The 23,667-nt window shown below is 43.1% G+C and overlaps 1 protein-coding gene across 4 annotated transcripts in view; it reads left to right on the forward strand.

Moving 5' to 3' along the window:
• LOC141255258 (dehydrogenase/reductase SDR family member 4-like) overlaps positions 1-23,667 on the forward strand; it is a 51,082-nt gene that overhangs the window by 22,101 nt on the left and 5,314 nt on the right. For 2 of the 4 annotated variants that reach the window (XM_073671078.1, XM_073671081.1), the window contains one exon: positions 2,473-2,865. The exons of the other annotated variants lie outside the window; for them this stretch is intronic. In XM_073671078.1, the coding sequence (XP_073527179.1) occupies positions 2,473-2,587 (115 nt within the window). In that variant the 3' untranslated portion in view covers positions 2,588-2,865. Of the gene's footprint in view, positions 1-2,472; positions 2,866-23,667 lie in introns of those variants that run through there. 4 annotated transcript variants of the gene reach the window in all.

A 23,667-nucleotide genomic window follows, 5' to 3' on the forward strand; every position in this document is an offset into this window, starting at 1 on the left:
GTTACTATAATGTACATTGTAGCTTATATCTACACAAGCTCATGGCTGCATAGATGTCACTTTCTGAAGAATGGATGATATAAGATGCGTCTCTTAATAAATTTGGCACACATTTTTCTGGAAGGTTGTATGAAATGCCAGCTTGACTTATCCTATTAGCCATATGTCACAGTAGTTAAAATCTTTAAAGGGAACCTGTCACATAAAAAAACACTATTAACCTGCAGATATAGGGTCAATCTGCAGGTCAAAAGCATTCTAAAGCTGCCCGACGCCCGCACTGAGAACCCCATTGCCAGGAGGAAATGCACATTATTCTTCCCAGCAGCCTCGGACTTTCAGTCATAAAGGTGGGCCAGTCACCGATCAGTGTATAGAGAAGCTGTAATCATGCCCCCAGCACTGACTGACTGACAGCCAGCTTAGCATAAGTCACATAATTTTAGCACAGCCTATAGGTTTGCCAAAATGATGCGACTTTTAAAAGATTTTCGTAATGTCTTTGATGAATTGGGCCCTATATTTTCAAAACTTTTGCAATTCGCCTTCTTGGCATGCTTGGCAGGCTCTGGGCCATATCCTGACTGATCATAACCCATTGTTGTCTAATAAGTACTTGAAGTTTATCACAATTTCTGGGTTTTCTTTTTGTTTACTTGCATTTGGAGGATTGACCACAGGTTCTTAATGGGATTGAGATCTAGAATCTTCTCGCCATGGAGCCAAAAGTTCAATGTTTTGTTCACTGAGCTACTTAGTTATCACTTTAGCCTTGGGACATGATGCTCCACCATGCTGGAAAAAGCACTGTTCTTAACTAAATTGTTCCTGTATCATTGTGAGAAGTTGCTCTTGGAGGAACATTAGATCTCATTCCTGATACATGGCAGTGTCGATAGAAAAAATTGTGATTGATCCCACTACCCTTGGATGAAAAGCAGCCCCACACATGAATGGTCTTCGGATGTTTTACTGCTGGGATGACATAGGACTCAAGGTAGCGCTCACCTTGAGATGTCTGAAGGGGGCTTCACAAGAGACAATAACTTTACTCCAGTATTCTGCAGTCTAATCCCTGTACTTCCAGCACAATGTTAGTCTGATGTTTTTCTGGGAGAGAATTGATTCCTTTACTGCCATTTTTGACACCAGGCATGCATCCCAAACACGTTCACCTCACTATGTGTGCAGATCCAGTGACGTGTTCCAGCTGTCATTCCTGAGCAAGCTCTGCACTGGATTTCAGCAAATTACAGACATATTTGGTTGCTATCCCTGTAATCGTGGAAATCTGTACAATCCAGTGAACAGATTACTTCCTGGAAAAAGGTTTAAAGAAATGGTGGTGTAACTACATTTTTATCAAATATTTTTATGGGTTTAATTGAGAAAAAAAAACAATGTTCACATGTAGCATAAATACTGCATTTTTTCGGTTGCTTTTTAGCTGTATGTTTTCTGCAGGTCTCTGTCTTTTCCTCCTTATTTGATGTTTTTGCTACAATGTTTTTAATGTTTTTTATTTTATTATTATATAGTACAGAAAGGCTTTGATTCTATGCTTAAATGTAAACTTAACTGCATTTTTTTTTCTACATTCATTTTTATCAGGATCCAAAACTACACAGCGTATTTAGATGCACAGTGAGCGGAGTTTTCATGATCACATTCACTTTGTTCTCACAAAGTGTAAATGCTGCATTTTTTTCTGCTGTATTTTTTGTGTGCAGAAATTCTGCTGCATTTAACTGTCCAAGCAAAGTGGATGTGATTTCATGAAAGCTCCTGCCCAAATTGCATCTAGAGACTCTGTTGATCTGTGTGGTTTGGGTATTAAGCTTTTCTGTACTACAAAAAAACACATTAAAATGTCTCTTCAAGTCTGCACCCAAAATGCATTAAAGAAGGTTTGGGGGGAGCATAAAAATGCAGAGAAAATGCAATAACCAGAGAATATTGTTATTGCGTAGTTTGGTGTGGACACCTGCAGAAAACATGAAGATAAAGAGCAGCAGAAAACAAATGCAGCATTTACGCTATGTGTGAACGCGGCCTTACAGACCCAAAAATGCAAGATCTCATATAGTGAAGCTTGCATATAAATAAAAAGGTTATAGCTGTTACAACTATGAATTAATGGATGAACAAAAAGTAAATTCATTGGTCCCAACCTTTCCAGATAAAGCGGGACAGTCCCGGATCTGGGTCTACGCCCTGCTGTTCTGGGTGGTCTGCTGAATGTCCTTTACTGCCACCGCCCCCTCTGATGACATCTCTTGCCAGGGTAGAAAGAAATGGTAAATGGGTGTGGTTTTCATTGCTAGGGGCGTGGCCAAAATGTGCCATTGTATACACTGCATTTCTTGTCCTTCTTTCTAGTCTGTAAAAGTTGGGACGTCTGCATACATTTTTCTACATCATCTATGTGCACTTTGCTTTCTGGAGATGCTCATGATTTTTTTTTTCCTTCAGAATTGGAGAACCTGAAGATTGTGCTGGAATTGTGTCTTTTCTTTGCTCTCCTGACGCTGCATATGTCACCGGCGAAACTGTAGTAGTGTCAGGAGGGGCGCAATCTCGTCTATGAATATCACATGTAAATCTATTATATCTTTGTGGTAATATTTAGCTTTACAGTAAATATATTTACAGGATTGTTTTTTTTTAAACAAATTTTTGAATGTATTATGAATTCAAAACTGTACCATACTGCAGTCCCTAAAAGGCGGGTGAAACCATGCTGTGCCGGGAAGCCGTGAACTGAGGTCCTAACATAGATATATATATATGCTTACCAACTCACTCTCTTGTCTTTATTGTCCCGGGTTTGTATAATTTGAATAATAATAAAAGTAATAAAATGTATCCATGTTATTTCTTTTACTTCTGAAAATACTAAATAGCTTCAAAGCTGTTGTCCAGCCTTCTGATGAAAGTCTCCAGTCATTCTATGTGACTACAGACTCCTGAATCCTGACTGCGTGCGTTCACCGATATTGCCGATGAGAGCGGGCGATCACGCGACTGCAAGGATGTGATTTGACAAAAGAGCAAGGAAACCTCAATTACTATATGTACATTAGTGGTCAATAGAGTACGTGTGTCCATCAATACGACATTAAGCAATAAATTCACATGTGTTGCAAGGATGCAAAATGCAGACCCATTCGGAATAATGTAACAACCAACGAAAAGGACTCTGAAAACACAGGTCTGTGAATCAGAGTATAGTGAAAATATCAAAAAAGCGTTATTTAAATATACAAGTGGGTATGTGGTGGCTGAAAGAGACAGGGGCACACACAAAATTAAAATGACATAAAATGAATCATAAAAAGATATACAAAAACCTGCAAGGTACCAGATAATTGTGGGTATAGCTGGGCATATATAATGCCTTCAAGGAGATACAAGGCATACACATGCGGCTGTCAAAAGATGAAAAGAATTGCTGAACAGATTGTGTGTGTGTATATACAGTTGAAACCAGAATTTTACATACACTATATAAAAAGACACATGCATGTTTTTCTCAATATCTGACATAAATCAGAATAAACCTTTCCCGTTTTAGGTCAATTAGGATTACCATACTTTTTTTATATTTGCCAAATGCCAGAATAATGAGAGAGAGAGAATGTTTTAAGGCATTTTTATTACTTACTGCAAAGTCAAAAGTTTACATACACTAAGATTACTATGCCTTTAAACAATTCTGGACTGCACATATGATGATGTCATGTGATTGGAAGCTTCCGATAGTTTTTTTGGCAACATCTGAGTTAATTAGGGACACACATTTGGATGTATTTTAATGCACACGAAATCAGCCAAGATATTAGGAAGAGAATTGTGGACTTGCACAAGTCTGGTTCATCCTTGAGTACAATTTCAAGATACCTGAAGGTGCCTCATTCATCTGTACTAACAATTATATGCAAGTACAAGCAAGATGGAATGTCCAGCCACCATACTTCTCAGGAAGGAGATGGGTTCTGTGTCCCAGAGATGAACATGCTTTGGTCCGACATGTGCATATCAACCCAAGGACAAAAGCAAAAGACCTTGTGAAGATGATGGCGGAAGCAGGTAAGATTGTGTCAATATTCACAGTGAAACGAATACTGTATCAACATCGGCTGAAAGGCCACTCTGTCAGGAAGAAGCCATTACTCCAAAATAAACATAAAAAAGCCAGATTAATGTTTGCAAATGCACACGGGAACAAAGACCTTAATTTTTGGAGACACGTCCTGCGGTCTGATGAAACTAAAATTGAACTTTTTGGGCATAATGACCATCGTTACGTTTGGAGGAAAAAGGGAGAAGCTTGGAAGCCTAAGCACATCCTTCCAACTGTGAAACACGGGGGTGGCAGCATCATGTTGTGTGGTTGTTTTGCTGCAGGAGGGACTGGTACACTTCAAAAAATAGCATCATGAGAAAAGAAGATTATGTGGCAATACTGAAGCAACATCTCAAGACATCAGCCAGGAAGTTAAAGCTTGGGCGGAAATGGTTCTTCCAAATGGACAATAACCTGAAGCATACTGCCAAAATGGTAACAAAGTGGCTTAAGAATAACAAAGTCAATGTTTTGGAGTGGCCATCACAAAGCCCTGATCTCAATCCTATTGAAAATTTATGGGCAAAGCTGAAAAGGCAGGTGCGAGCAAGGCGACCTACAAACCTGGATCAGTTACACCAGTTTTGTCAGGAGAAATGGGCCCAAATTCCGACCAACTATTGTAAGAAGCTTGTGGAAGGATATCCCAAACGTTTGACCCAAGTCATTCATTTTAAGGGCAATGGTACCAAATACTAATGAAATGTATGTAAACTTTTGACTTTGCAGTAAGTAATAATGCCTTAAAACGTTCTCTCTCTCTCATTATTCTGGCATTTGGCAAATATTAAAAATTATGGGAATCCTAATTGACCTAAAATGGGAAAGGTTTATTCTGATTTCATGTCAGATATTGAGAAAAACATGTATATGTGTCTTTTTATATAGTGTATGTAAACTTCTTGTTTCAACTGTATGTACAGTGGGGGGAAAAAGTATTTAGTCAGCCACCAATTGTGCAAGTTCTCCCACTTAAAAAGATGAGAGAGGCCTGTAATTGACAACGTAGGTAGACCTCAACTATGAGAGACAAAATGAGAAAACAAATCCTGAAAATCACATTGTCTGATTTGGAAAGAATTTTTTTTTTCAAATTTTGGTGGAAAATAAGTACTTGATCAGTTACAAACAAGCAAGATTTCTGGCTCTCACAGACGTGTAACTTCTTTAAGAGACTCCTCTGTCCTCCACTCATTACCTGTAGTACTGGCACCTGTTTGAACTTGTTATCAGTATAAAAGACACCTGTCCGCAACCTCAAACAGTCACACTCCAAACTCCACTATGGTGAAGACCAAAGAGCTGTCGAGGTACACCAGAAACAAAATTGTAGCCCTGCACCAGGCTGGGAAGAGTGAATCTGCAATAGGCAAGCAGCTTGGTGAGAAGAAATCAACTGTGGGAGCAATAATTAGAAAATGGAAGACCTACAAGACCACGGATAATTTCGCTCGATCAGGGGCTCCACACAAGATCTCAAGAACGGTGAGCAAAAATCTGAGAACCACACGGGGGGACCTAGTGAATGACCTGCAGAGAGCTGGGACCAACGTTACACAGGCTACCATCAGTAACACACTACACCGCCAGGGACTCAGATCCCGCAGTGCCAGACGTGTCCCCCTGCTTAAACCATTACATGTCCGGGCCCGTCTGAAGTTTGCTAGAGAGCATTTGGATGATCCAGAAGAGTACTGGGAGAATGTCATACGGTCAGATGAAACCAAAGTAGAACTGTTTGGTAGAAACACAACTCGTCGTGTTTGGAGGAGAAGGAATGCTGAGTTTCATCCAAAGAACACCATACCTACTGTAAAGCATGGGGGTGGCAACATAATGCTTTGGGGCTGTTTCTCTGCCAAGGGACCAGGACAACTTATCCGTGTACATGAAAGAATGAATGGGGCCATGCATAGGCGGATTATAATGAGGGCAATCCGGGCTACCGCCCGGGGCCCCGAGCCTGCAGGGGGCCCGCGACTCCGGCCGGGGTGTCTAATGCCGGACTGCCCTCATTATATGTGCGGGCCGCCGCGGCACATACCGGTAGCAGTGGCGGGAGGGGGGGCCCTGGACCGCTCCCCCAGCAGCGGCCACCGATACTTCTTCATCGGCCGGGCCAGCACTGCAGCAGTTAACTTCCCTGTGCTGGCCCGGCCGCGTCACTGCTAGGAGACACTGCCCTGTGCGCGGCCGTGCCTCCTAGCTGTGACGTCACGCAGTGCGCGCCCGGCCTGCACTGCTGCAACGGAGAAGTCAGAGCAGGCAGGAGGAATGGAGCCGGGGGATGGTGAGTCTGTGTGTGTGTGTGTGTGTGTATGTGTATGTGTATATGTGTGTGTGTATATGTGTGTGAGTGTGCAGGCAGATATCATTGTGTGATGTCTGTTTATATGTATTTTTGTGTTTCAAATGTGTTTATGCGTGTATGTATATGTCTGTATATGTTTGTGTGTGCATGACTGCATGCGGCCTCCTGCTGAGTATAATTGGCGCCGTGCGGCCTCCTGCTGTCTCTGGGGGGGGCGCCGTGCGGCCTCCCACTATGCATAGATGGCGCCGTGCGGCCTCCTGCTATGTATAGATGGCGCCATGCGGCCCCCTGCTGTGTATTGATGGCGCCATGCGGCCCCCTGCTGTGTATAGATGGCGCCGTGCGGCCCCCTGCTGTGTATAGATGGCGCTGTGTGGCCCCCTGCTGTGTATAGATGGCGCTGTGCGGCCCCCTGCTGTGTATAGATGGCGCCGTGCGGCCCCCTGCTGTGTATAGATGGCGCCGTGCGGCCTCCTGCTGTGTATAGATGGCGCCGTGCGGCCTCCTGCTGTGTATAGATGGCGCCGTGCGACCTCCTGCTGTGTATAGATGGCTACGTGCGGCCTCCTGCTGAGTATAGATGGCGCCGTGCGGCCTCCTGCTGTCTCTGGGGGGGGCGCCGTGCGGCCTCCCGCTGTGTATAGATGGCACCGTACGGCCTCCCGCTGTGTATAGATGGCGCCGTGCGGCCTCCTGTTGTGTATAGATGGCTACGTGCGGCCTCCCGCTGTGTATAGATGGCTACTTGTGGCCTCCCGCTGTGTATAGATGGCTACGTGCGGCCTCCCGCTGTGTATAGATGGCTACGTGTGCTCAATATTGAGTCATACAATTAATGTAAGGCTATGTGCCCACGATACAGAAATGTTCCGGAATTTTTTTGAGCGTTTCTGCATCTCCTTGGCAGAAAAAACGCATGCGGATTGTACATGCGTTTTCCTGCCAGGGACATGCGGATGTGAAGCGTTCTTCACTTGCATTTCCGCATGTGGGTTGACAAGCGCTTTCCAAGCGATTTTAGCATCACTTGGAAAGTGCTTGACAACTTGGTTACACTATATAAATCCATGCAACCAGCATGGATTTATATAGTGTGACTGTAAAAGAATGGTAAAAAATAATAAATATATACTGCCGACGTCAGCGGTCGCGTGACCCGTCACATGACTAAATGACGTCACGGCAGGTCCTTTTCAGACCATCGCGAGCTGCCGGCAAGCCAGGACGCATTGGATAAAGACACCGGGGGCCATCAGAAGGTAAGTATAATATTTATTTTTTATTTTATTCTTTTTTTACAGGTTCTATGGTACCCGGGTCCGGAGGAGAGTCTCCTGTCCTCCACACCCGGGTACCATCCGCACATTGAAAGGCATGGATTCTGCATGTACAGATGTAGTGATGCGGATTCCATGCGTTCTTATGCAAGTCAATGGCGGCGAAAACGCCGCGCTTCCGCAAAATAATTGGTAATGCTGCGGATTTTTCTGAAATGATAATCCGCAGCGGAAATTTCCGCAGCATGTGCACAGCACATGCGGATTATCATTGGGGAACATGGTAGACCTTCTACCAAGCGTTTTTTAAGCGTTTCTGCAGTGGAATTGCCGCTGTGGAAACGCTTAAAAAACGCATAGTGGGCACACAGCCTAAAAAAAATATTATAATTAATATTGTGCCAAATTAATTTAACGTGAACTATCACATGATCTATCACAGGGGATCATGTGAACATGTCACGTGATAAATCAGGTGTGTGTGTGTGTGGGGGGGGCCTGCGCCTTCTAAACTGCCCGGGGCCCTTGCTACTCTTAATCCACCCCTGGGGCCATGTATCGTGAGATTTTGAGTGCAAACCTCCTTCCATCAGCAAGGGCATTCAAGATGAAACGTGGCTGGGTCTTTCAGCATCACAATGATCCCAAGCACACCGCCAGGGCAACGAAGGAGTGGCTTCGTAAGAAACATTACAAGGTCTGGAGTGGCCCAGCCAGTCTCCAGATCTAAACCCTATAGAAAACCTTTGGAGGGAGCTGAAAGTCCGTGTTGCCCAGCGACAGCCCCAAAACATCACTGCTCTAGAGGAGATCTGCATGGAGGAATGGGCCAACATACCAGCAACAGTGTGTGCCAATCTTGTGAAGACTTACAGAAAACATTTTAACTCTGTCATTGCCAACAAAGGATATATAACAAAGTATTGAGATGAACTTTTGTAATGGACCAAATACTTATTTTCCGCCAAAATTTGAAAAAAAATTCTTTCCAAATCAGACAATGTGATTTTCAGGATTTGTTTTCTCATTTTGTCTCTCATAGTTGAGGTCTACCTACGATGTCAATTGCAGGCCTCTCTCATCTTTTTAAGTGGAAGAACTTGCACAATTGGTGGCTGACTAATTTTTTTCCCCACTGTGTGTGTGTGTATGCAAAATATATGTATATTTTGCATACACACATTTACACACAGCCCAAGTGAATAGTTACTGCCAAAAACTACTGATATTACTCAAGCTGGCAGAACCTAGGATGAAAATATGTTCCTCAAAAAGGGTAATTATAATGCCACAAGTATTAACAAGGGTGAGGATAATGTAATTGGAAAAGTAGTCAACTCGTATAAAAATTGGTGTGACGATACAGCTTATAATCTTAATCAGCCAGACGATTAGATTTGTTAAGCCAAGAGAAATACACTATTGTGTTTATGTTAATTTGTAAATGTATGTGTATTTCTGTGGCTGGTCAAGAAGGTCATGCTATTTGTATAACCCTGATTGTTGTCTTCTATTGGTCTGTGGAACAATTAATGTTTGCTAAATATGTTGATAAACCTTTGTGTAGACCCTGTGGCTTGTTGACTCACAAAACAGGAGGACAAACTATGCAAATTCACTAAATGTTCAAACAATGAGACCTGAGCGATGCACCTCCCCCCTCCCCGACCTGTGACTGATGACTTTAGCCACATATGTGAATATAAAAAGTTTTTTTTTTATCCTGCTGCAAGGAGAATCAAATATCAGACACACTATTCAGGAGAGTAGCTTGTAGCATGGCTTGAGTCAGAGAGACACAGATTTGGATTCTACATGATTCCGGCCTACGGGTATATCGCCCTAACTGGAAAGATACGGATCTGCTCCATTGACCATCAGAGAGCTCATGGATACATTTGGGGAGACCAGGTTGGGACAATGAAGTCACCTGGCCCCATGGATATGTTGTTTGGAGTTGCCAGGTGAGACCCTCCGGTCGCCTGGAACCCATGGAGACATTCGGAGAAGCCAGATTGGGACCATCCGGTCATCTGGCCCCATGGAAACTCTCAGAGAGGCCAGGGTGGGACCCTCAAGTCTCCTGGCCTTGTACCTCGATGGACTACTAGCTTCTTAAGCTTGCCACTACCTTCTCTCTGTGGGGGCCCGACAAAAGCTGGGTGCCACTGGTTGAGGTAGTTGGCCCTGGAAGTCCCAGAGTCGCAGCTGTTGTATCCCAGGTGGGCCAGCAGAAGGGTGAGATTGTGTAATGTTGTACCATCTTGGGTATTTGCTGGGACTGTTTTATCTGTTTATTGTTCGTTTTGTGGTTCAATAAAGTATTGCCCCGCTGTTTTACCCTCACCCTGTGTCGTCTGAGTAGTGTCCTGCCCACGGAAGACCCCGGGTCTTCACAGATGGTTATGAAATATTGGAATAATGAAAGAGATGCTGCACAGCATACGTGAAGGCAATGTAAATGGAGAAGTAGTCAACTCACTGGTGCTATAAAAAAAAAAATATATATAGTCAACTCAATGGCGCTATACCTGTATGTTAGGAGGGCGGTTGCAGACAACTTTAATATAATGGAACGCAACCGACCCCGGGGTCCGCGATGCAGCCTGGTGGACTGCTGCCGAACACTTCCCGGGTGGAAAGGGAAGCAACCAACTTAAATGTAAAACCCTTCCGTGTTTCTGCACACTAGAACGGGTATAGCAACTCGCACTATCTCCGTTAGCTGCACGAGAGATAGGCAGAGAAAAACTATCTGTAGTCCTGTTACAGCACAGGGACTACAGTGGCGGCGCTAGGATGCGTGTGTGACTACGCCAACGGGTACACGTGCCCCCAGCCGGCGTGCTACCGGACTGCAGGGTTCAACTCCACGTGACGGACAGGCATTAGCCATGCACAGGACGTCTGCAAGCTGCTCGGGGTGATAGGCGACCCCTTTGGCTGAGCCAGGCTGCTAGACGCAGCTACCTGCCTCTATGGATCTAACCTGCCTAAGCGACCTGTGCTAATTAGCCGAGCGAACTCTGGCATCAGCAGGTCACGGAGTGAACAGCTAGGGAGCACGTGAAACAGCGTTGTCCACACAACGGCATCACTTGCTCAAATGATCTGAGCGCGTCGCCATGCTTGTGGGCGGGCCTTTTAAAGACTAAGCCCTGCCCACCGACGCGCCATTGGTGACGTTATCCGTGGACCAATCAGGCGGTGCCAGGTCACCGGGTCAGGTGGGTGCCAACCCACCAATCATGATCCACCAGGTCACGGACATGCTCAGTGCGGCAAATCCTGGACTTAGATTCCACAAGCCCTGTCTCCCTCTGCAACCCAGGCTTAACATTGCTAGGCACAACTACCTGGGAAATAAACAGTGCTTGCGGACCAGCTAGGCGTTGAGGCTGATGCAGCATCAGCCATGGCTGGACTGAAATGGGAGACCACATAAGGGCCTGGACCCATTTTGAATCCAGCCCCAGACTGACACCTAACACTGTATGGGTAGGTCAAATAAATCACTCATGTGAAGACAATATAATTGGACAAAGTAATCACCAATGCTATAATAAATAAGTAAATGGACCCCACCAAATTATCAAGCTATGGTAGCTATGAGAACCATATAATTAAAAAAGTAGTCAACTCACAGGTGAAAGGACAATGTTTGAGGCCCAGAGTATATAGAGATATACTAATGTGCTGCAATGGGTTACCGTGGAGTTGAGGCAAAATGAATGGGAAGAGATAAATCATAGCTCCCAAACGTCCCGGATTCAGCGGGACTGTCCAGGCACGTCAGAGCGTTTGTCCCGGCTTCTATACTCTCCTCTCTCTGACGTATTTATCGCTCAGTAGCTCCTCCTCAGGGCTGCTCTCTGCATAAATTATATTTGTACTTCACCTCTGTTTGGGTCTCCTTGGACACAAACTCGCATCCCCAAGTTCACAGGCAGCATTATGGATGAGCCACAGCTCATAATGATACATATAGGAGAATTTGATCATCTTGACATGTATTGCAGGCAGTGACCCCAGAAGAAGATTATACATGTACATTGGATACAGCAGTGTATTTCTTTGTACTTGTACACTGAGGTGAAGAAAAAGTCAGATTTTTTTTGTTCCTATAAAACTACTAAAAATAATAAAAAGCAATTACACATTTTTTTTTGTGAGAGTCTCCCCTGTAATAGAATCCACAACCTTCAACATTACAGGCAAGAGCTAAATCAACTGAGCCACAAGCTCTGGATGCTGTAATGGGGAGAATTTTGTGTACTTGATCTGTATTCCGGGCTCTGACTCCACAGGCAGATTACATCGAGATACATTGTACACAGCAGGGGATTTTTATGTCTCTGCAATCTAGAGGGAGAATAAAAGATTTTTTTCATCCTATAAAATTACTAAAAAGAAAAAGAAAAACACTTAAAATAATGTCATTTTTAATGCGTTTTTTTTAAATAATAAACATTACAAATCAGCAAATAACAAGGACATATTTGGTGTTTCTGTAATCGTAAAGACTCGCACAACACAGCGATCAGATTATTTACAGGGATCGGTAAATGGCGTGATTGATACATTTTTTTATGGGTTTAATAAAGAAAAAATAACGCTGAGGCAGTGTTCACACATGCTGCGTTTTTTCTACTGCTTTTTTCTGCAGGTGTCCGCACCATATGAGCCAATAACAATCTTCTCTGATTATTGCGTGTTTGCTGCATTTCTTTTATCCGTGTTCTCCCATATTTGATGCGTTTTTGGTACAGATGTGAATCCGCGTTTTTAACGCTTTTTTAATAGTACAGAAAGGCTTTGATTCTGCGCTTAAAAATGGCTCTGGCTAATCAAAAGCAGCCGCCAGGTACCACTGATCTAGATGCTGGACCAGAGTCCCGTGAATCAGTCAGCTCATCTCTAGTCCCAATTGTCCCGAATACAACGGACAGTCACAGATTTGGGTCTATGCCCCGGAAGTCTCTGGCATCTGCTGAATTATTGCCAACACCCGTCTGACATCTCCTGCCAGGGTAGAAAGAAATGGCAAATAGGCATGGATTGGGGTGTGGCCTGTGGCATAACCGAAATTTGCCACGGCGTGCTACAGGCGCCACATTATTTATCCCTCTTTTTGTTTGGCAAAAGTTGGGAGGTACGGATAAACTACTCACTTGTAGTGTGACTGACACACAAAGCAGAAAGGCAAAAAAAGAGGTGAACTCCTAGTAATAAATATGGAAAATTCTTCTCTTCCCTCTGCTCTACGTAGAAACAGGAAGTCTCTTATCCTTGCATTTATCATTCCCCTTTTCAACTCCTGACCCAACTGCTCCCTCCTACACCTTGCCTGGGACTTTTGCAGTGACTCATGACTCATACGGGGAAAATTGACCTCCTGTTTCTACATAGAGCTTAGAAGGATTCAGCTAGTCAGTTTTTAATCATGTGATGTCATAGCCCTAATGGAAAAGAGAAGAATTAGCTGGGTAGAAAAGCAAAATGAGCAATTGTAAATAGGTGAGGAGTTGTATAGGATGGTATTTGGAGCTGTTTGATTCAGAGAAGTTTTTGTTTTTTTGGGGGGAAGACTATTACATTACATGTAAGAATGAAAACAACTGTAGTGGAGAGAGAAATCTCAGGGCAGTTTGGAAGTCATATGAGAGGACCGTAAAGTGCAGGTGGTGAGGTAAAACTTGGATCTCCTACATAGTGTATGGACCTGTGGGTTTTTTGACTCCTCACACTGTGTACTTTAGGTAGCTATGGGACCTGCTACCAACTGGCCCCCATTAATCTGATGTTCATGACCTATCCTAAGGATGGATCCTGGACAACCCCTTTACCGACAGATCCCTTGGATGTGTTCACACATTGAGGCTCTTAGATGCAGTTATATGGTTTTTAAATTAAAGGTAAAGAGTAGATTTTCTTCACGAGTTTCTTCCGTTTATTATCCATTTTTGGCTTTGGCTTCAAAAACTTTATAAAAAACTTAAACGTTAAAACATAGACTTTCTCTTCCAAGTCCCCATGCACATTTAGCCTACGTTTTACTAAAAAACCAGGTGAAAACAGATGGAAAATTTAATCACCTTATTTTAATGGGATCATTCCCACCTGTCCAGCACGTCAGTTGTTGTTCCTGAAAAGTCCAGCTGTTGGTCTGGAGTCCTGAGCACAATGTTTGATGTTTTTCAGTCTGGCTACTGGATAAAAAGTCTGATGACAACTGATGCATTTTTGCATCAATTGTGATCAGATATGTTAACTATACAGATTACAAATGTAGTGAATTTTTTTTTTTTAAATGTATCAGTAACTCGTATATGGAAATGCATTTTTGGGGGAATGTATGTTTTAGCAAGTCCTATCCTCATTTCACATAGATACTATCATTGGGGATCACACTGGTATGGACACTGGCCATGATCATTATTTCCTGCATGACTATGTCCAGAGCATAGCCTTGCAGTAAATCAAGATGTGGAACCAAAAATCCACATTCGATTATTAGGTTTTACTAAGCCATTTGCATCACAAGTAGTGATAAGTGAGCGTGGTCGTTTAACCCTTTAAACGAGCACGCTTGGGTACTCGCCGAGTAGTTTAGACATGCTCGGCGTTTCATTCTCTGTCGCCGCACCTGCAAGTGTCACGGCTGTTAGACATCTGTGACACATGCCGAGATAGCCTGTCTGACAGGCAATCTCTGCATGTATCACAGATGTCTACCTGCCGTGACACTTGCACGCACGCCAACAGAGAATGAAATGCCGAGCACACCAAATTACTTAGTGTTGATCCAGTAATTATCATTAACCCTTTCCGACGAGCACACTCGGGTGCTCGCCGGAAAGGGTTAATGATACATACTGGATCAACACTAATCACAAGGTACTAAAAAGCGCTCTTCTCTACTGATGTCCACCTGTAGAGTCTATGAAATGATGTGGAATTTTAGGCGAAAATTGCTAGGTAATTTAAGTTTATAAGGTAGGTTTATGTGGCATAAGAAAAGATGGAGTAGTGGAAATAATTCAGAAGAGAGAACAATGTGGCAGTTATAGTACATAAGGGAGGACAGTGTAGTGGTTATTGTTCATAAGAAAGGACAGTGTGGTGATTATAATTCATAATGGAGGATGGTGTAGCAGTTATTTTTTCAGTGTGGCATTATTATTTTTTAAGAGGTGACTATGTGGCTGTTGTAGTTCATAAGGGTAGACGACAATGTTGCAGCTGTTCATATGAAGTGGCAGTTTATATTAATAGGACGGATGGTATGGTGGCTTTAGTTCATAAAGGCAGACAGTGTGGAGGTAATATCATATGAGAGAGGACAGTGTGGACAGAGGGGCAGTGTAGGGGTCATATTTTATGAGAAACTATTCATTATTCAGGGTCACAGAATGGGCAGATATTTTTATACAGTGGACATAACGACACTCCTACTTTTAAGGGCACCATGTCAGGAAGTGCTGTAGAAGGGCAGAGAAGAGTGAAGTCTGCAGAGATGAACTGTGTGTGTGAAAAAGTCATCAGATCTTTTGGACCAGATGGAGATGAAAGGGATGAGAATGACTCCAATCAGATAAGATGCTACTGTAAGGTATTGAGATATAAATGTGTAATTGTGATACTGCATCTAATCAGTACTCTGGTTTCTGTATGGTTCGCAGTCTAATGATGGCTAGTAACAACAACTCCCAGCATCTTCTTACCATTGTTAAGGACATACTTGGAGTTGTAGATTCATGCTATACATGTGCATATGGCATAGGTTGTCCTGACATTGCAATTGATCACTTTATTAAGCTTGGTGTTGTGTACATGGATGGTGAGTTTGGTGTGGTATTCATCTACTTGTAGTGGCTCTGGTGATGTATTCATGTACTGATGATTGTTCTGATGCTTTTTTTCATGCAGAGATTGTGGTTTTGGTGTTGTATACCTGTACTGAAGGTGATTCTGGTGCTGTATTCATGTACTGATGGTGGTTCTGAACTGTATTAATTTGTTGATCGTGCTTCAAGTGCTATATTTATGTGCTGATTCTGGTCATGTATTTATGTGCAGACGATGCTTATGGTGCTATATTCTTTTATTATTGGTTTTGATCCTGTACACAAGTAGCAATCCATAACTTGTCAGATAACATGCAATATGTCTATGTTAACAAAGTATTGTACCGTCTGAGAAGTTTAGGATTACAATATCTGCATTTATGTTAGAATTATTAAACTTTTGTATTTGAAGGTTCCCATGGCTGCCACCTTGGTTCTTCTGTGAAGCTCAGCCAAAGGCTGAGCCTTATTAGAGACCGTGATTTGTCCTATATACTGCAGTACTTTACTATTGCAGTATATAGTATTAGCGAACAGATAATCTCAGGTTCTGTCATGTCCCACGACTTGGGAATCATACAGTTTTGTATTGTTGATGTAGCTTTTTAGCAGATTGTCCTCCCTCTCTCCCTGTCTGCCTCCATAGCGCTAATGTCAGTAACCCCTCTCTTCTTTTTCCTCATTGTGAGTATGCCAGCCATCTTAGGAACCTAATGTCTTGCAGTTCTGGTTCAGAATAGTCTTTTTTTACCTACTGCAGCTGTTGCAGCTACTGCTATTGTAATTGTGAATATTACAAGAATTCAGCTTGAAAATAAACCTTATTCTGGAATCTTCAAACGTGCCTTCTGCAGTCGAGTCAAGCTAGCTAATGAAATTTCTTCGTGTAACTAATGGTACATAGAAACAGCCATATAAACGGTGTCTCAAGCGCCCTACACTTGCAGCCTAGTTATGGAGTCCAGTCCCTTTAAAAGACTGAAAATATAAATTAAATTGTAAAAATAATGAAGTAAATATATTATAGTGGCACTCACCATATGAGATAAAAAATTCCTTTACTGTGATGCAATAACACATACAGGTACTGTATGTTGGGAGCTTGTTCACAGGTCATTTCTATCATACATTGAATACCATAAAAGCAAACCCTCCAAAAATTGCATTTATTCACTGGAGGATTATAATGTACTTGTTATGATCTGCAACATGTACTAAGAAAAGATAGGGGAAAGCTGTCCCTACAGTAAGACTAAGCTGCATCCCTACGATGTAGCGGGCTGCCTGTTCCTAGTGAACAGACCCGCCTTAGTCCTCGGCTAGTCTGAACGAAGACCTATAGAATTAAGGGAGGGGTCCCTAAAAGAACTAAGGACTGAGACAAAAATGGGACACCTCCTAAACAGAAGTTGTTGCAGTACGCAAAAATACAAACTGACATAAATGTACTAGAGGTCCCAGAGGACCAAGCAAACTTGACAGAGAAAGGCACCGAAGCACCAGGCTAGAGAAACAGTCAAACAGGGAAGTCCAGCACAGCCACAAGGGCGGAGCTGGAATATAAAGGCAGATGGTCACATGACCGCAAAACACAAGATGGAAAAAACAAACAGGAGGGTTCTAACAGTACCCCCTCTTTCCTCGGGATCCTCCAGGCCCAGGCCTATCTGGAAACCTCCTGTGGAAATCTTTAACAATCCTAGGAGCAGAGACATCATCCGTCCTTACCCAGGAGTTGTCTTCGGGACCGAAACCCTTCCAGGAGACAAGATACTGTAATCTCCCTCTATGCCATCTAGAATTCAAGATACGAGAAATTTCATATTCGCCGTCTTCCACAACAGCAGGAACTGTGACAGTGGCGTCCCTATCAGATACATCAGCCTTTTTCAACAAGGAAACATGAAACACAGGATTAATCTTCCAGGAGGTAGGGACATCCAACCTAACAGCAGACGGGTTAACAACCTGAAGCACTTTAAATGGACCCACAAACTTAGGACCCAGTTTTTCAGAGGGAATCCTCAACCACAGGTTCTTCAAGGACAACCATTTCACCCACAGTAAACAAAACCTCCTTACGTTTCCTGTCAAAATATTTCTTGGACTTCTTGTTAGCTTCTTGACGGTTGCAACGTACATTAGTCCAAACTCTCTCCAAATCATCGGAAAAATTCTCCTCCTCCGGCACCGCCGACCTCAATTTGGAGAACGAACCAAAAGACGGATGTCTCCCAGTACAACAAAAAAAAGGAGAACACCCAGCAGAGGAGGATGTATGATTGTTAAGAGCAAATTCTGCGAGAGGCTGAAACTCAGACCACACCGCTTGATTGTCCGCCACAAAACAACGCAAAAACTGTTCAACATCCTGGTTCTTTCTTTCAGTCTGTCCATTAGACTCAGGATGATAACCAGACGGAAATGACAAATGAACTCCCAACCTGTCACAAAAAGCACGCCAAAAGCGCGCCACAAACTGAGGTCCTCTATCAGAAACAATATCCGTGGGAACGCCATGGAGCTTGACAATCTCCTTAACAAACGCCTTAGCGAGTGTCTTGGCGCAGGGCAACTTAATGAATGGAATCAAATGACACATCTTACTAAAACGGTCCACGACCACCTAGATGACAGTAAAACCCTCGGACACAGGAAGATCAGTAATAAAATCCATTGTGAGATACGTCCAAGGCGCACCAGGAACCTCCAGAGGGCAAAGCAACCCAGCAGCAGGAGTATGTGAAGCCTTTGACCTAGCACACACAGTACACTGAAGCACCCACTTAATGACTTCCTTCTGCCATCCAGGCCACCAAAAACTGCTACTGATCAGTCTCTTAGTCTCCGAAATTCCTGGATGACCTGCCAACCGAGACTCATGACACTCCACAAACAAATCTCTCCTAAAGGCTCTAGGCACGAACAACCTCCCATGGGGAGTGTTAGATGGAGCATCATCTTGAGCTTTCAGAATCCCATTCTCCAAAACAGAGTCCAATGCCGCCACCACAACTCCTTTCTGTAAAATGCTCTCCTCCTCCTCGGCACCGACCGTAGGAGAGAAGCTGCGAGATAAAGCATCGGCTTTAACATTCTTAGTACCAGGGATATAGGTAACAGAAAAATGAAACCGAGAAAAAAAAAGTGCCCACCTAGCTTGACGGGCATTCAAGCGCTTGGCAGCATCCAGATAGATCAAATTCTTATGATCTGTGAAAACCTGAATAGGAAATCTAGCGCCTTCCAAAAAATGACGCCAATGTTCAAACGCAAGTTTAATAGCCAGCAATTCCCGATTTCCAACATCATATTTCAGTTTGGTTTTCGAAATTTTTTTCGAAAAGAAGGCACAAGGATGTACTCCACCCTTGTTCTCCTGAGACAAAACTGCTCCGACCCCCACCGATGAAGCATCGACCTCGACCAAAAAAGTCTTGGTCTCATCAGGCCGCATAAGGGTAGGGGCAGAACTGAACCTCTCTTTGAGATACTCAAACGCTTCAATGCCTCAGTAGTCCATTGGGCCGTATTCGCACCTTTCCTGGTGAGATCGGTTAGAGGTTTAACAATTATAGAAAAATTCTTAATGAATTTCCTGTAATAATTGGCAAAACCCAAAAATCTCTGTATAGATTTCAAACCAATAGGCCTAGGCCATTCCTGCACAGCCTGAACCTTCACAGGGTCCATCTCAAAGCCCTCGCTGGAGACAATGTAAACCAAAAAACTAATTTTCTGCACAGCGAACTCACATTTCTCCAGCTTAGCAAAGAGTGAATTATCACTCAATAACTGCAAAACTTCACGTATACTCTGCCAATTGGACTCTAGATCTGGTGAGTAAATCAAAATGTCATCCAAATACACAACCACATTCTTACCAATCAAAGGTCTCAAGATGTCATTAATAAGGTTCTGAAAAAATGCAGGTGCATTGGTAAGACCAAAAGGCATCACCACATTCTCAAAATGACCTACCGGAGTGTTAAAAGCAGTTTTCCATTCATCACCCTCCTTCACTCGAAACAAATTGTATGCCCCCCGGAGATCAATTTTGGAGAACCACTTGGCCCCCACTAACTGCTTAAACAAGTCAGGAATTAACGGCAAAAAATCCAGACATGGACGTAAACCGCCGTCCTTTTTTTTAACAAAGAAAAATCCAACTGCCACAGGCGACTTAGAAGGTCTAATGTGACCAGCAGCCAGGCTAGTCTGTATGTACTCCTCCAAGGCCTTTCTTTCAGGGATAGTCAGATTAAACAAGTGACTCTTGGGAAGAGTAGCTCCCGGAACAAACTCAATGGCGCAATCATAATCCCTATGAGGAGGTAAAACTTGCGACTCCTCCTCCGAAAAAAAACTCCAAAAATCTTGAATAGGTACAGGTAATTCCCCTTTTTCCACCGCCGCAATGTGACCATTACAACATTTATCATAGCACTTCGGACTCCAAGACTTAATCACATTATTAGACCAGTCCAATAAAGGATTGTGCAGTTTTAACCAAGGCAATCCTAGAACAACTGGAGAGGGTAAATTATCTAAAACAACCAAGTCCAAAATTTCTTGGTGAACTCCATTGATAGTGAGGGGAAATGCAGCAGTCTAGTGAGTAATACATTTCAAAGGAGTGTTATCAATTGCAATCACAGAAATAGGTGATGACAAAGGTTTGGATTTCAATTTAAGGTTTTCCAAAAATCCTTTATCAATCACATTAAGTGTTGAACCACAATCCACAAATACCTGAAATTCAATCAAATCTCTCTGCAGAGTAGTACTCCCAGAAAGAAATACTCCTGCAGAGCGTAAATAAGCTATACGAGCGTAACGGACCTTTTTTTTTTCTTTACTTAAACGACGATCACAATACTTAATCAAATGGTCAGCTTTGCCACAATAAAGACATAATCCCTCGGTAAACCTCCGGTCTCTTTCCTGAGAGCGGAGTGACATCGCCCCAACCTCCATCGGTTCTCCGCCGTCAGAGCAGATTTTCTGGGGACTAGGACCTGGCATTACAGGAGTCTTTACCTCATTGAGCCTGCACCTCAGTCTCCTGTCTATACGAACAGCTAACTGCATAGCATCCTGCAGAGTCTCAGGTGCAGGGAATGCAATTAGGAGATCCTTAACCCTTTCACTCAGACCAGCAAGAAATAAACATCTCAGCGCAGGATCATTCCACTTAACTTCTGAAGCCCATCTTCTGAAGTGTGTGCAATAATTTTCAACATCATCTGACCCCTGATTCAAACGTCTGAGTTCTGATTCAGCAGATGAGATTCGATCAGGATCGTCATATAATAGCCCCATAGCAGAAAAAAATTCTTCAACAGACCTTAAACACGGATCATTAGGCTGGAGAGAAAAGGCCCACTCCTGTGGTTCATTGCGCAAAAGTGTCATAATAAAACCAATGCGCTGTGATTCATTCCCAGAGGACCTTGATCTCAAACGAAAATATAACAAACAAGCATTGTTAAAGGAAAAAAAATCTTGCTGTTTACCATCAAAAACATCAGGCAGTCCTACCTTGGGTTCGACAAAATGCGCTCCAGAACAGCTACTCACGTGTTGCTGAAGCTCGGCCACCTCCAGAGACAATCCCTGCAGGCGTTGAGCCAAATCCTGGACGGAAACCATACTGATCCCCGAATTTCTTTCCTTTAGTTTTTTTTTTCGGCTGGACTTACTGTTATGATCTGCAACATGTACTAAGGAAAGATAAGGGAAACCTGTCCCTACAGTAAGAATAAGCTGAATCCCTACGATGTAGCGGGCTGCCTGTTCCTAGTGAACAGACCCGCCTTAGTCCTCGGCTAGTCTGAACGAAGACCTATAGAATTAAGGGAGGGGTCCCTAAAAGAACTAAAGACTGGGACAAAAATGGGACACCTATTAAACAGAAGTTGTTGCAGAACACAAAAAAGACAAACTGACAAAAATGTACTAGAGGTCCCAGAGGACCAAGCAAACTTGACAGAGAAAGGCACCAAAGCACCTGGAGAGAAACAGTCAAACACTGAAGTCCAGCACAGCCACAAGGGCAGAGCTGGAATATAAAGGCAGATGGTCACATGACCGCAAAACACAAGATGGAAAAAACAAACAGGAGGGTTCTAACAGTACTGTGGGTGAGAGGCCCAATTTCAATATTCACCCCAGGTAGAAAGAAAGCTAGAATGACCCTGTCTACATGTAATTAGCATTGAAATCATGTCTGCAAGGCTTACTGGAATAGCGACTATAGGGAGAAAATGATGTTATATCCTCCCTGCAGCTGCTCATTTCTAGTCATCAGCGTGGTGCAGGAAACATCGGAATTATGTCACTCGGAGATTTAAATGGAAACCCCGATATCAGTGTTCAGCGTACAGCACAGGATAAATGGGAACATTTTACATAACATTTTGGATCACAATAAAAGCTTCGACTCAATCCACAAAAAAAGCAAGTCCCCACTCAGGTCTGTCATCTGTTAACGGAAATATAGGGGGCTTCCACATTACTAATAGCACAACGGCTCGATCCCTCCCGAGTCTCGCCGTGTGGCTAAGCAGTACTGTACAGCCACATATGGGGTATTTCTACATTCAGCAAAAATTGTGTGACACATTTTGGTGCAATTTTTACCCATTTCCCAGTGTGAAAATGTAAAATTTGGAGCTAAAACTAAACTTTGGTGGTAAAAATGTAATTATTCTTCACCGCCCAGTGGTGTAAAATTCTGTGAGGCACATGTGGTATCAACATGCTCACTGCACCCCTAGATGAATTCATTGAGAGGTGTAGTTTGTAAAATGGGGTCTCTTATGGGGGTGTTCTGCTGTCCTGGCACCTTAGGGGCTCTGCCAATGTCACATAGCACCATCAAACCAGCCCAGCAAAATATGAATTCCAATATGGCGCCTCTTCCCTTCTAAGCTTTGCACTGTTACTCAAAAGTAGTTTTCGACCACATATGGGATATTGGCGTACTCAGGAGAAATTGCACAACAAAGTTTGGGGTCCATTTTCTCCTATCCTTGTGAAAATGAAATTATTGGGCGCTAAAACAACATTTTCGTGGGAAAAATATATATTTTTTCATTTTTACAGATCCACGTTATAAAATTCTGTGAAGCACCTGTGGGTTCAAAGTGCTCACCACACATCTAAATAAATTCCTTGAGGGATCTAGTTTCCAAAATGGTGTCACTTGTGGGGGGGGGTTTCCACTGTTTAGGCACATCAGGGGCTCCCCAAACGTGACATGGCGTCCGCTAATTATTCAAGCAAATTTTACATTCAAAAAGTCAAATTGCGCTCCTTCCCTTCCGAGCCCTGCCGTGTGCCCAAACAGTGGTTTGCCCCCACATATGGGGTATCAGCTTACTCAGGAGAAATTTCACAACAAATGGTTCTCCTGTTACCCTTATGAAAAAGCAAAATTTGGGTCTGAAAAACATTTTTGTGGGAAAAATGTGAAAATTTTATTTTTATGGCTCAATGTTATAAACTTCTGTGAAGCACCTGGGGGTTCAAGGTGCTCACCACACATCTAGATAAGCTCCTTGAGGGGTCTAGTTTCCAAAATGATGTCACTTGTGGGGGGTTTCCACTGTTTAGGCACATCAGGGGCTCTCCAAACGCGACATGGCGTCCGCAAATTTATTTAAGCAAATTTTACATTCAAAAAGTAAAATGAAGCTCCTTCCCTTCCGAACCATGCTGTGTGCCCAAACAGTGGTTTTCTCCCACATATGGGGTATCGGCGTACTCAGTAGAAATTGCAAAACAAATTTTGGGGTCCATTTTTTCCTTTCACCCTTGCGAAAATAAAAAAAATGGGTCTAATGTAACATTTTTGTGAAAAAAAAGTTAAATGTTCATTGTGTTCTTCCACATTCCAAAAATTCCTGTGAAGCACCTGAAGAGTTAATACATTTCTTGATTGTGATTTTGAGCACCTTGAGGAGTGCAGTTTTTAGAATGGTGTCACTTTTGGGTATTTTCTGTCATAAAGGCCATTCAAAGTTACTTCAAATGTGATGTGGTCCCTAAAAAAATGGTTTTGTAAATTTTGTTGGAAAAATTAGAAATCGCTGGTCAACT

This window comes from Phyllobates terribilis, unplaced genomic scaffold, assembly GCF_046119375.1.
Source record: "Phyllobates terribilis strain yellow unplaced genomic scaffold, ASM4611937v1 Scaffold_1__5_contigs__length_1240528914, whole genome shotgun sequence".
Classification (NCBI taxonomy): domain Eukaryota; kingdom Metazoa; phylum Chordata; class Amphibia; order Anura; family Dendrobatidae; genus Phyllobates; species Phyllobates terribilis.